Raw genomic sequence first — 15,112 nt, 5'->3', positions numbered from 1 at the left:
TCAAGGGTCTAAAAGGAAGCAGGGATATTAAGAACAACTCCGACCATTACACATCAAACAGACAATGATTCGCAATTGCATCAACTCAAAACCTTCAGCAATTTGGTTTCCAACTCCCTTTTGAGCTTCAACTCCCTTATTCCCTCCAGACTTGTCTGGCTTGTTCCCTAGGGCATTCCTTCCTTGGGGCTTCCTCTTCCCCATGGAGCTCTTGCTCTCTCCCTGAGCCAAATTCTACCCATGCTTCCAGAAGGGTTTTAACTTTGTATCATCTCCTTCTCTAGCCTGCCCAGATTGCTTCAGTCCAGTGTTTTTTTTCCTTTGAATTTCCTTAGGACTATTAACTCTTGATCACATTCCAAAAAACTGAATTGAAACTTTTAGAGATCCTAAATCCTAAAAAGAGTGTAAAGAAGTCTGAGTTCCGATTTTTCTAATGAAAACTTCTTTGATTTCTGAAATATCAGATACTTTCAGAAAATTCAGGGTGCATCTGCTTGCCTACAAACTGCTCCAACTGTTGGTTACACTTCTCGTCTTGGTAACTAGACTTAAGCTCCCTGAAAGGAGGAGTCATGCCTTTTCCTGCTTGATATGCTCAATACAGAGCTGGAGGCAGGAGAGGGCTAATGAATACTTGCCGGTTTCATGCTGTCCCGTTCATCTATCCAAATCTCACTCATCTTCCCAGGCCCTTTTCAACAAAGTCTCCTGGACTCTCCTTTGACTCTTTGGTCTTCCCTAGATCCCTGTTTTGTTTGAACTTAGCACGACAAAATTCAGCACTTGGTTATTAGGTTTTGGTGCGTTTACTGTTGTTTAACATATTGGTAGGCCAGTTAGGGACGGGGCTGTGTCTTATACTTTACTGTCCCTTTTCATGGAGTCTAGCTAAGTGCCCTGCACACTAACTTATAGAGCATAAGAGCTTGGCACATAAAAGAAACTCTTTGCCCTCCTCCACACAACTGGGCAACTTATTGCGCCATACTACAATTCTTGTCATTTCCTGAACATGCCATGTTCTCCAATGCCTTTGTCTTCCACTTTTCCTATGCCCATCAAAACCTTTACTTATCCTTATAAATCCAACTTAAGTCCCACTTGTTCCATTAATCTTTCCTCAATCCCCCATGTCAGAATTAATTGCTTATTCCTCTGAGCTCCTTGTTCTTTTTATACATAGTCCTTTTTTATTTTTGCTACATAACATTAGTTTTCTAGGCTATGAGCTCTTTGAGAGCAAAAACCAGGTCATGTTCATTTTATATTTTAGCACTTAGCACAGTGTCAGGCATACAGAAGAGGCTCAATAAATATTCATATGTAAATAAATGAATGAACTTACAATTTCATTCTCCAATTAATCAAGTAATATCTTGCTAATTTCTTTGGTTTAGCCCTGGCATTTTCACAGAGGACGCAGTAGATTCCAGAATTGACTAAATAAATTTTGTGGTTTTGCTTACTATTTTATTACATTTCAATCTTTATTTCAGTGCGGCATTGTTCATAAAGTAAAAACTGGAATCAATTTAAATGTCCAGCAACAGGAGATGTATACGATTTTAATACTTTCACAGAGAAAGATTTAATTATAACCTGTAAAGCTTCCAATTTTGCTCTGTATTTAAAACTACTACTCATTCCTTTTATGCATTTACTTGACATTCATTTTTAGTATAATTCCCTCATCTTGTTGCTAGAGCTTATTTTTAATCACTTAGTAAAGTTTGTTCTTCAGGTACAGTAAGCAAATACATTAAAAAAAAGAATTAGATGAAGCATTAAAAATAATTGCATATATATATTACAGCTCATAAATGGACATCATATATGTACATGTCCTGTCTGCATATATACAACTAGTATATAAATGAGTCACAATGCAGTACAGTACAGTAGTTAAGAGCACAGGTCTTGGACCCTGGCTCTGCCAGTTATTAGCCATGGAAGCCTCTCTGTGCCTCAGTTTCCTCATCTATAAAATGAGGATAATAGTACCTACCTCATAGGGTTATGGTGAGAGTTACATTAGTTCCTACACATAAAGCACTTAGGACAGTGTCTGGTTCATAACAAGTGCTCAATAATGGGTTAGTCGCTGGCATCATCATCATATGATTATGATTATTATGATTATAGAATTTCAGGGAGCAAAATTTGTTCAATTTTGCTTTGCCTAGCTGCTGCTTTAAAAGAATTTCCTTCCTCTAAGTTTGCTTTACCTTTAGAACCAAGAAACTAATTAGGCTGTGCTCTTTAACAATGGAACAGGCTCCCTCCTGAGGAGTGAACTGCATTGCGGTCACTCTCCTGATGCTGGAAAGCAATCTGCTATGAGCACTACAGTACTGATGTCTGCCCTGAAGAGAAGTGGAAAGAGACCCCTCAAAGGTCCCAATCTAACAAATGATTACACGAATCATTCTGAGGTTCATTTCAAGCTCCAAAATGCTATGACTATTTACCAGGTAAATCACGTGCAGTGCTAAGCAGCAGCCTTGCCAGGAATCTGCTGTTAAACTCTGAACTGAGGTGGAAACTAATACTTTCACTGAAAAACAGAAATCTTTAATTTCCTCCTGAGTTCTGAATAGTGAATTTCCACAGCAGCAAACCAAGTTTGATGACTCAAGTCTCTCAGCAATTCTAGAAAGGAAACTGAAATTTCATGGTTTGCTGAGAAAGTACTTCCAGTTTGCCATAAGAGGGAGCATGGGAGCAGAAAGCATGTTTGTCCAAGTCTTTAAAAAACCCTTGTTTGATTCTGTATCCAAGAGAATGTTGGTTTCATTTCTTTTGCAAGGTTAGGATGGGACTAAACGACATAACACCAGCTTTCTCTTTTTTTAAGATTGTCTTAAGACAGGAGGGTCAAAGATTGAAAATACACAGATAACTTGGAATGCTCCTTCTCTATCCTCTCGAGATAAAATGCTCGCCTCATGCCTGGCTGCCACACGTCAAACAGCTCTAATTAAACTGCTCTTATTAAAAGGAAAGGGAGGAGGAGCTATGGCAGTAGCTCCTCCTGAGCAGAAAAACAATGACATATTTAACTTTATTTCTCTCCTGTCTGCCATGGATTTTTAAAAAAGAAGGATTCATCATATATGCAATCTAGATCTCACCCGCACTACAACAATGGAGAAGCTATTGTTATAACCAAGTTTAATGGAAGTTAATCATTGGGTGCTAACTTACCCACTCCCTAGGGCTAAACACTCCTTGAGGACAAGCAAGAGGAATGATGTAAGCGCCTAGAACCCTTCGTAGAAACAAGTCTTTGATTCATACTCATTAGTCACTAACATTAGGTGAAAGCCTACATAAGACAAGAAGCTTTCTATAAGACACACACATTCATACGAAGTCACTTTTCAATACAAACCTTGATTTTGCCTTTGTAAAGGTAGCTTTGGCAAGTTACCCATTTGTGCATATTTTCAAATTTAATTCAGAAGAATTCTGCAAATTTATGTATTTTTAGTTTTAGCAACATATTCAGTCTCTTATTTTACTCAAATTATCAAAAAGTGCTCTCTATCATGTTAGCCTAAAATCTTAAGAAACAAATATACATGGAAAATGCACAGAGCTCAACATTTTCCAAAAAAATTACATATGTTATACAAATGAATTAGGCAGAATAATACATCTGGATTTATTCGGAATAAATAATACATTTGGAAATGGCTTCTTTTATTATTCCTGCCTGCTGAATTAAAGTAAAATGACAGAAAGTATTAATCTAAAGAAGAAAGTTAAGTGTTCTGCAAATTCCTGAGATCTGGTTTGATTTCCACATGCCTCTGAATGATGTCCTAAGACCCTCTGGTACACTCTCTGAACTGAGAAAACACATGATCTTGGATTCAGTTGTTAACAGATTTAAAACAGAAAAGTCATTATCCTGTTACAAGATCCTTCTTAAAGGACAACCTTTAACGTTGGATTATTTCCCGAACTAATACCGAACGCGAGATAAGCAGCAGCCTTTTGAAATTTACAGTTCGTACAGTCAGTCCCGTGCAACAGCCGGCAGCCCTGAGCCCCAGGAGGAGGAGCTCCACGGGCGCAGAAGCAGATCTCACAGGCTGCATCGTTCTCCTTTATTTGGGCTACAGGGAAGACAGATTATTTTCCAAAATGATTAAGTACTCTCATCAATTAGCCAGCTAGAGTATCAATCCTGAAGGAAAAATGTCGTAAGCTCTTGTTCTGTAAGTGCCAGCTGTCAAAAACTGTTAGAGTTAGTCAAAGCTTTTTAATGTTCCAATCAAATCATGAAATGAGTGGAAACTCACTGCACAAAACCCACTAAGCTGCACTAATAAATGTCCAATGTTACATAAAACCTATAAATAACTTTGTACTTTTAGGTTATTTTTTTTTCCAATTTGCTTTTCTTGAAGTACTAATGATGTTCTGCTTTAGTTTATAAAGTCATTTTGGAGCTGCCTTAGGGTTTAATCCACATACTCTTTCTGTGTGGAATATGGATGGCAAGCAATAATCAAATCAGAATCACAAGCATTCCTTGGAGTATCTGTCGTTAACAATTTCAAAAATTGAGAGAAGAGCACCAAAGATGGTGAAGGCTAAAAAAATGAATCACTAGGCTTACTAATCTTGCAAGTTGACTTTTCTTTGGGAATACAATATTTCTCTGAAGGGCATCTAGTCTTTTTGAAATATTTGCAAAGGAATTAATACTCTGGTTAAAGAAACATCATTTACTATTGTCTTAAAAATAACAAGCCACGGGGCTGGCCCCGTGGCCGAGTGGTTAAGTTCGCCCGCTCCGCTGCAGGCGGCCCAGTGTTTCGTTGGTTCGAATCCTGGGCGCGGACATGGCACTGCTCATCAGACCACGCTGACGCAGCGTCCCACATGCCACAACTAGAAGCACCCACAACGAAGAATATACAACTATGTACTGGGGGCTTTGGGGAGAAAAAGGAAAAAATAAAATCTTAAAAAAAAAAAAATAACAAGCCAGTATCCAACACTCAACAAATATATCTACCTCAATGTTCACAAACAGATTATTGAATTACTAAGGGTTTGTTTCCACACTGAAACACAGCCTTTCCTCTTTTAGCATATGGTTGATCCAATAGTTAATCTAAAGGCACAAATAAGAAGGCTGGTAGCTAATACTTGACTAATAATAAGAGACTAAAGTATGCTGAGGACCAGATTCAAACCAATAATAACACTGAGATGCTTCTTTTTTCTTAACCTTCGTTAAAAGAAATTTCTTTCTACACTTTCCTGGTAAGTCCAGTCCTTCCTTGCTCTGATTGATCCCATCTCTTCTTGCAACATATCTCAATGCTGGTAAGGTTCTCTGATTATCAAAAAAGCAGCTTTTAAACAAAAAATAAGAGTAGAACATACTTGGAAACAAAGAGATCCAAAGCCATAATCGAGATTGTTTATTTCACACAGGGTAAAAACAATTTTCTTCATTAAAATTTTTTTCCCCAGGAAAGCCAGAAAGAACTAACTCAAGATGGACATGCTAACAATGTGAAATCTTGGCTTTCAAATCTAAAGGAAAGACATTTTGAAAAGTATACTGAAACTGAAATGAAGTAAAGGGTAGCATATGAATTTAATTTCTTTCTTTAAGGACAAATTCAAAGACATCTTCAAGTATCTTGTTCAGATGAAGTAGAGATTGGAAGCACTTTGAACTCTTTCAAATTTCACTTGGAATCTTGTGCTTGACTTTTCAGCACATGATAACATCTATATTCCATGACAATTTTTTATATTTAAAATAATAGTTCCCAAGACCTAAACACTATATTAGATTTTTGGTGAAAATAAGTAATAATTCTTAAATTTAATATAATATAATAACATTAATACTTTACTTAAAAAAATAATCAATTTTGACGCACTATATAATTTTTAAGTAGCCATAATATGCACATCAAGTTTTATTTGTCTTTAAATAATACAAATAGAACAAATATGTTATTCAAAATATTAATTTTTCTTGAGTTTTACAGAAGAAAAAGAAACTGAAGTGAAACTGTAGGAACTGCTGAACTTCAGATAAATGTTTCTTCAAAACAAGAGATACTAGCTCCTAAAAGATTCCTCTAAAGTTAAAAAAAGATTAAGAAAAACATTAAGACATTGGGTTATTACATTTAAAAAAAACTACATTTCTTAATGGACATAGGTTTATGTTTACAGATAGCAAACTTAGTCTCTTCTCTCATAAAAGTCAGAAGACACCAATGATGTTTAAACTAAGCAAAACCATAAAAGTCTCTTTTTCATATTAAAAACTTTAAAACCTAAATCTCCTTTAACATTATTTTCCAAGAAAACTTAACAGGAATGGCTAATCCGAAAGCAAAATGTTGTACAAATCACTTTCAAGAAAAGAAAGACACATGGGATTATGCTTATAGCTAGTAGCATCAACTGAAACCCCAAATGATGGCACATGAATTCAGAGGATCAGCCGGTCCTCTCCTCCCTCCTGAATTACCTGACCAATGGAAGTTTGGCTTTGTTGTTTCAGAAAGCACTGTTTCTTACATTCCATCAATTGTTCAAAATCACGCCACATTTTTGCTTGTTTCATATTTGGACCATGACTTTCTCGTACAGTTTTTTGTTTTTCCCGGAGTTTCTATCGTAAAAAAAAAAAATCAAGAATAATTAAATCTCAGGTATAGGGATTTACTCCTATTGGTATAATCAGAAGAACATGGTATGCTATGTACACTTGATGAGTAACGTAAACTAAACCAGGTTCTCCTATGATGTATGAAAACTAAGAGTTAATTAAACTTATGATAGGCATAGGACAACCTGAAGTTAAAAAGAACAGAAAAAATATAAAAGAAAACGAGGGGGAAAAACTAAAGGGAATCAGGAAAGTGGAACAGTATCACGGTGTAGAAAAAAATGCAGATTTTGGAAGTCAGAAGACTTGAGTCTCAACTTCAGCTTTGTGACTAGCTATAAGTAAGACACTATTTCTCTGGACCTCAGTTTTCTCAATTGTCAATTAAGGCTAATAATAGGGGATAATTATAAACGTATCTGCCTCATAAGATTTTTTTCACATGACCTAATAGACATGGGAAAAGTTGATAAACTATCATGCATTATATATGTTATTGTTAAATACTGTATTATTTCCTGAATCAGTGTATGCTCTATGTATATCCAAATAAATCAAATTGTATGCAGATAATCCTCAGGAAGAAAGTCTAGTGGTTTTTTAAAAAGTACATTATTAAATAGGCCCAAATCCTTATCAGAATTGTTTTCCTACTAATAGGCTATATGGTTCCACCTGCCAAAACTGTTCTACTCATTGACTCTAAAATTATAAACAGGAATAAGAAAAACTTTCAATAAATTGCAAAAATATACTTTGGTTCTAAATTATGGCAAACTGAGGAAGGGTGACTGAATGGAGGTGTAGCACAAAGTCAGAGACAATGAGAGGAAAGAAAGAAAAGAAGGAAGCAAAGAAGAGGGAAACAGAGAACATGATAGTGCCCACATAAGGAAACAGTGTGACAGAAATTCACACACTGACACTGAGTGTGAGAAATCACCAATAAGGACAGAAAAACAAGCTAAGACCCAGAAACAGATTACACAGGAACATCCTCAGCTTTTCCTCTTTTAGTATATGGTTGATCTAATAGTCGATCTAAGCACACAAATGAGAAAGCTGGTCGCTGATACTTGCCCAAATAAGAGACTAAACTGAGCTGAGGACCAGATTCAAACCACTTTCTGAAGACCGCCCTCCCCAGCGACGGCCAATGAAAGCACAGCAGACAGCAAACAGCAACAGGAAGCAAAACACAATGAAGAAAATACGATTGAAATATAATCAGCACAGTTTTAAGACAATACCTGGCAGGCAAATACATCTGTTTAAGTCTATGTTACAAATAAAGTATCTTAGAACAAATATTTTTATCCTCATAACCTAAAACAAAAATAGTAAGTCAGATCAAGAATTTTAAGAGTTCTGAGCATGATTTTAAGATTAAGGTCCCACTTAAACTGTAACTTTTCTTATATTACTGGAACAGTTTCCTTGTCAAAATCCTAACAACCTATAAAAGTTATTTAAAGAATCAAAGATACATTGTAGGCACTGTCTGTGTCAGGAATATTAAATTTAATTTGCTTCACAACCACGTGTGTTTAAAATCTTTATGAATACAACTGACTTGAGTATAAATTTATTTTTAAGGTTACTGTCACTTAATACAGATTTATTTTGTTGATAGTTTCAAGGTACAGAAAATACTTGTCACAGATTTCAGTGTTCTTTAAAGGAGGAAGCAGTATAGTAGGGGGGAAGGTTGCAACTTTCAGTACGATATTCCAGAGTACTTGGTAAGGCAACATCTAGCATACGGTAGTGTGAATTGTAGCCCTATAGGTTGATGTAATTTCAGAAACTCAGTTGGTGTGAGGAGGTCTGTGGGTGTCCAGTCTATGCTAGTTTGGAAGGCTCAGGCTATCACTACTTTGAAAGTCTAGGTTTGTTCTCTGTCTTGAAAATTTAGATCTACTCCAGAAGTGTGAAGATCGAGGAGCTTAAATGATTCTGCCTGAATTGAGGAATGAGCCAGTCAACAGCTCATTTCTCTGAAATATACTTGATGTCAGATTGCTGCTACCGCTTTTCCCAAAGACTCTGCAGTAAAACACCACACTGGAAGGGAAAATAATAATCTTGAATTAGATTTAACAAGAAAGTTTGCGTTTTTGAAAGGATTCAAGGTTATAAATACAGTCAACCCTCAGTATCCAAAGCGGATTGGTTCCAGGACCCCCTGCACATACCAAAATCCGAGGAGTCAACCAACCACAGATCATGGACATAGGACACAATCTATGTTGGTTGAATCTACGGATGCAGAACCCACAGATACAGAGGGACACACAGCATCCATCCAGATACTTTTCAAAACAAAAGAAACAGAAATGTTTTCATGTGAAAAATTACATTACCTAACATATGAAATGTCTGGATGAAAGCCAATTACTGATATTCATACTAAATCCTAAAAACCCAAAAATCTCCAATTAAAATATTGTACAAATGAATGTTTACAACTTGATTCAAATATATGCTTTCAAACATAAAAATTATTTTTTTCCTTTTTGAGTATGGCATGTCATCTCACCAATGGAATAATGTGCAGAGAATTCACAATCTCTCTGATAAAATGGAGAAATCATCTTTAAGAAGGTTTCCTTTTATTTTTCACTTACTATCGTTAATATGATGGACATTTATTCACAAATCATACAGAAGGAACAGATGAACACTTTTTAGAGAAATAGCTGATTCTAGGTTTTGGACAGGAAATGTATCGGATGAGCCTAGAACATTTTGTCATGCCAGAAAATAAAGAAGGCATCAAAGTCTAGTGGGATTGTTTCAAAAGGATTCGGAAGCTGACTCCAAGAAGTTTCCACTGGCCAAACATGGGGCAATTTGAGCACTGATGGGTACAATAATTGCAATAGATCAAAACATAACAAATATGTTAAATCTGGGAGTCATAAACATACTTTTGAAGAGTGATAAAGAACCAACTCATCATTTTGAGAACAAGTAAATAAGCAAATCAAGTTGTTATTCTGCCTTTCTTATACAAACTGTATCACAGGGTTAACTATTTGATAAGAAGTTGCTCTTTACAGACTTATTCCAGGCCAACGAAGAAGGAACAACATAATTAGAATGTCACCATTTTGCAACCTCTAATGAATTAATGTATCTAGGAAGTGATTATCAATGGCTGCCTACATTACAAGAAGAACCTCCTGATAAAAATATATATTACCACCTATGAGGTGTGCTTCCCAAATATCAAATTGTATTTAATCAAGCCTCTAGATCTAACTACCAATTCACAGGACATACTGGGCACAGAAGAACACACTAACTGATACCACAGGGATGCCATAAGCAAAGTTCAGGAATTTAGAAATCCATCAGGACAAATGATCAGACTTTCTTTTTTCTTTCAACAAATAAATTGTAAAGAAAAAATTCTAGAGAAAAAGAGAGAAGAGATATGTTAACTAATAGCAATGTATGGACTCAGTAGGATGCTGATTCAAACAAATAAACCACTAAGAAATTATGAGACAACTAGTGAAGTCTGAACATTGACTGGGAACTGGGTATTACACAATTATTGTTAAATTATTTTTGGCATGATAACGGTATTGTGGTTATGTTGAAAAAGAATCTTTATGATACACACTGAACTATGACCAGAGATTTGCCTAAAAATGATGTGGAGAGGGAAAGGGGTGGAACCATGGATAAAACAAGACTGTTCATGAGTTTAATTATTGGAGTTGGGTGGTGGTTACACATGAGTTCATTCCATTGTTTTCTCTACTTTTTATATAGGCTTGAAATTTTCCATAATAAAAAGTTTTGTTTTGATAAAGCAGAGAACATATCCACTTTATTTAGCAATTATTCCATTATGTTCTTTCTTTCTGTTTTTTCTGAGGCAGGTTAGCCCTGAGCTAACATCTGCCACCAATCCTCCTCTTTTTGCTGAGGAAGACTGGCCCTGAGCTAACATCGGTGCCCATCTTCCTCTATTCTATGTAGGACGCCTACCACAGCATAGCTTGACAAGCAGTGCCATGTCCACACGCAGGATCCGAACCAGTGAACCCAGGGCCACTGAAGTGGAACGTGCACACTTAATCACTGCACCACAGGGCCGGTCCCTCCATTATTTTCTATACGATTTGTTTTTCTGAGGTTCACCTTTAGAATATTACTACTTAGGTTTATGGGAGCTAATTCAGCTTTCATATAAAAGCATAGATACATGTATGTTTTAAATAATGATTCAAATCAGAAAATATAAATGAAGATGAATAATTTCATTATCATCAATTTATTTAGTCAGACCAATAGCTAAACTGTACAATGCATTAGACTGAAACAAAGCCATATTTTTCATTTGTCCTTTGAGAATGGACAAGCTTTAATACAGTATATATAAAATCATTTCCAGGTTGTAGACTCAAGAATATTTGAACAGTGAAGTTAGACACCTATATATAGTCGATATTTTAAAAGAAAAATTGCAGCTAAACAATCCCTAACTATGATGCTACAAACTTGACACTCTTATTATAAAAAGTAATAAGAAACCTCAATTTTCACTGGTAAAACTAAATAAGAAATGGATAAAAAGGTGTATAGTGAAGCATGGTTAGCCCTCACTATGCAACATGGACCTAAAATCACCAAAGATGATCTTAGAACTCATTTAGGCAATTTAACTTTTAAATTTCTAATCTACCTATTTCAGTTTAAATATGAGGAAGTAAACTCCAAAGTGGTTAAGGGGTTTGTCCAGAATCACAAACTTAGGACTGAAGTCAGTGTACTTGATGACTGGTCCTGAGTTGTTGATAAATGCAGGTATTTTTTTTTTTAATTTTTTTTTTATTTTTTTAATTTTTTTTTTTTTTATTAATGTTATGATGGATTACAAGCTTGTGAAATTTCAGTTGTACATTTTTGTTAGTCATGTTGTGGGTACACCACTTCCCCCTCCGTGCCCTCCCCCCACCCCCCCTTTTCCCTGGTAACCACCGATCAGATCTCCTTCTCAATATACTAATTTCCACCTATGAGTGGAGTCATATAGAGTTCGTCTTTCTCTGACTGACTTATTTCGCTTAACATAATGCCCTCGAGGTCCATCCACATTGTTGTGAATGGGCCAATTTCGTCTTTTTTTATGGCTGAGTAGTATTCCATTGTGTATATATACCACATCTTCTTTATCCAATCATCAGTTTCTGGGCATGTAGGCTGGTTCCACGTCTTGGCTATTGTAAATAATGCTAAATGCAGGTATTTTTAAAAAAAAAAAGAATGACAGAGCCAGTGTCTTTAAAATGACTGTCAAAATGTGTTGCTTTCTGAAATCAATTAGAGTAATTAACCAGTTGGTCATTAGTTGGGCTTGATGGTCAAGGCCCTTACTATTTGCCATGTCTTCTACTAGGAGTGGCTCAGAGAACTGAGAAAACAACACTCCATCACACACTCCTATTTTCAGTAGCCCTCATATAAAATTGGCAGGGAGGGAGCTGAATATCTCCAGTAAGGTTTTTCGATTATTTGTATTAAATGAATCAATATTTGTAAAAGGCTTAGACCAGTGCCTGGCTCATGGTAAGAGTTTTGTATTTATCAAATAAAATAAATGAATACATTTATGCTTATCTCATAAACAGAGATACCTGAGAATAATCTGAAATCTTGTAGTGCATTACACATAATATTTCTGTTTGTTATGCAGAACCTTCTCATGAGCTCTTTGTTATTTAAAACTAGATTTTTTTCAAAAATCCATGTGCCTTTACTTTTATAAAACTAAATTCCTAAAGAGGAGTTTTTATCTTTAAAAGGGATTAAGGATCCAATTTCCCCTTGAAAACTGTACCATAACATTTTAAAAAGAATGACAATATTATAACCACGTACTGAAAACCTATATTGGACAAATTTTTAAAAATAACAAATACATTCTTACCTTTCCAAGGTTTTCCTGTTCAGCAATATTTTTGGTATACTGTTCCCTAGGGAGTCAACATAATGATTTAGTTTCAATTCACTTCAATTGATTTCACCACACAACTAAATTATAAATTAACATAGTTCTCTAAAGATGTTAGACAATATAGTTTAGAGCACTGGAGTCAGAATGAAACTCATTAGCAAATACTTTCTTTCCCCATCTTTAGTCAGTTGTTCTGGTAAATAGTAATTTAAGGGGAAAAAAGGCAAAAGATTGCATAATAAATTAAGAGACTTAAAATGTTAAGTACTATTTCTACTTAATCTACCCTTAAAACAATGGCAACTCATTTGCTTAAATTACACTTTGTTTTTGAAGAGGTTTGCAGACAGGAGAAAGGATACACATTTTACTTTATTTATTTTTTTGTGACGAAGATTGGCCCTGAGCCAATATCTGTGCCAATCCTCCTCTATTTTTTATTTTTTATTTTCTGAGGAAGATTAGCCCTGAGCTAACATCTGCTGCCAATCCTCCTCTTTTTGCTGAAGAAGACTGGCCCTGAGCTAACATCCATGCTCATCTTCCTCAACTTTATATGTGGGATGCTTGCCACACCATAGCTTGACAAGCGGTGCCACGTCCATACCTGGGATCCAAACTGGCAAACCTCAGGCAGCTGAAGCGGAACATGCAAACTTAACCGCTGTGCCACAGGGCTGGCCCCCAATCTTCCTCTATTTTTACGTGGGAGGCTGCCTCAGCACGGCCTGATGAGTGGTGTGTAGGTCTGCGCCCAGATCCAAACCCGCAAACCCTGGGGCGCCACAGTGGAGTGTGTGAACTTAACCACTATGCCACAGGGCTGGCCCTTGGATACACATTTTAAATAAACAGTTAACAGCACTTAACCCTGCAATTCCACTTCTAGGAAGTCATCCTACACAAAAACTCTCATAAGTTAATAAAGACAAAAGCAAAGACTATTTAATTCAAGATTGCTTGTAATAGTGAAAATTTGCAAACAAATTAAATGTTGATAGATGGGGAAATGCTTAAATAAATTATAGTACATCCATTCAAAGGAATAATATAGAATAGTAAAAAGAAAAAATGAGGTAGATCTATAAATACTGAAGTGGAAAGAATTCTAGATAAATTATTAAGAGAAAAACTGTATATGTAGTTTAATCTTATTTTTGTTATACACACACATAAAATTTTCCCATGCATTTGCTAACACACACACATACATATACAGACATATTAGCAAATGCATGGGAAAAGAATATGGAATAATGTACATCAAAATATTAACAGTAGACATTTCTGAGGCATGCCAATGTGGACAACATTCAATTTTTTTGTACTATACTTTATAATGGTTACCTTTTTGTTTTTACAAGTATTTCTTATGCAAGGTAAAAAAACCTAAAAGTTTTTAATGTAAAAATAAAAAGCACAGATAACACCATATTGCACTTTTAAACAAAAGTATAATTACATTTTAACACTACGTAAGAGAAAAAGTGAGATTTAAAGTGTTAAGGACAAAGATGAAGACAAAAGAACCAATGACAAAGAAGATACGAGAGAATTTAGACCTCAAATTTGGATGGAAACAGCCTATGTTTCCACGTAAAGCTAAACTGTAGTATTTAAGGAGAAATTAAACAACACAAATTTGGGGATCTTAGTTATAAACCACAAAGAGAAACTCTAGCAGCCTAAGCGAAAGAAGAGTCGCATTTATGCAAAAAGGGAGGTAGAAGTGATTAGAATAGAGAAAATGACAATCAAAAGTATCCAAAGTCCTTACAGAGCTGAAGTGAAGGCAGAACGTATGCACAGGAACAGGGTGGAAGGGAACAAACACAATCCTGACAAATCTTCATTGTGCCCTTAAAGTTTATAAGACACTGAGTCAAACTGTTTGCCTCTCCAGCTCGCCAATGAAAAACAGCTAGGAGGATGTAAATGACATAGTGCTCAAGAAGAACACATGGTCATAGTTCAGATGGCTTTAAATAATTCATTTATTACCGTAGGCCTGAGAAACATCCAAATTATTTTAGAATTTCATTTATATTTTCTCAAGAAATCAACAGGCTCGCGCTCTTTTTCTATATAACACTAATATGTAATTTTAATTTATTCAATGAACTTTATTTAAGAAATAATTACAGAGCACCTGTTATGTACTAAGCATGCCCTGGGGTTTCAAGAAGAAAACAGGACAGGGTCCTTGCCCTCCAGGAACTCATGCTATATAATTTCCAAAACACTGCTGCATACATCATATTTAACTTCATCTTCTGTGGTATATATTGTTCTCCTTATTTTACAGATGAGCAAGTGATTTGCTCAAGGTCACAAAACTAGGAATTGGAAAAACCAGGTTAGAAACAAAATTTTATGAGTCCTTCTCTAGTACTCTGAAATAAAACATGATGCCTTTTCAAACAAAATTAAAATTTTCAGACAATCTTTCAAATCAAGCTAATTTCTTAGACCTTTGGCCTTAC

At 35.5% G+C, this 15,112-nt stretch overlaps 1 protein-coding gene across 5 annotated transcripts in view; it reads right to left on the bottom strand.

Annotated features, from left to right (window-relative positions):
* Positions 1-5,429: 5,429 nt before the first annotated feature.
* The window catches only part of IFT81 (intraflagellar transport 81), a 186,584-nt gene continuing 176,901 nt past the window's right edge, over positions 5,430-15,112 (bottom strand). For all 5 annotated transcript variants that reach the window (XM_070515999.1, XM_070515997.1, XM_070515998.1 and 2 more), the window contains 2 exons: positions 12,603-12,648; positions 5,430-6,661 (listed from right to left, as the gene is read on the bottom strand). In XM_070515999.1, the coding sequence (XP_070372100.1) occupies positions 6,479-6,661; positions 12,603-12,648 (229 nt within the window). In that variant the 3' untranslated portion in view covers positions 5,430-6,478. The remainder of the gene's footprint in view (positions 6,662-12,602; positions 12,649-15,112) is intronic.

This window comes from Equus asinus, chromosome 8 (genome assembly GCF_041296235.1).
Source record: "Equus asinus isolate D_3611 breed Donkey chromosome 8, EquAss-T2T_v2, whole genome shotgun sequence".
NCBI classification, from domain to species: Eukaryota; Metazoa; Chordata; class Mammalia; order Perissodactyla; family Equidae; genus Equus; species Equus asinus.
The sequence above is the reverse complement of the archived record's forward strand: the minus strand, read 5'-3'. Positions and strand labels throughout refer to the sequence as shown.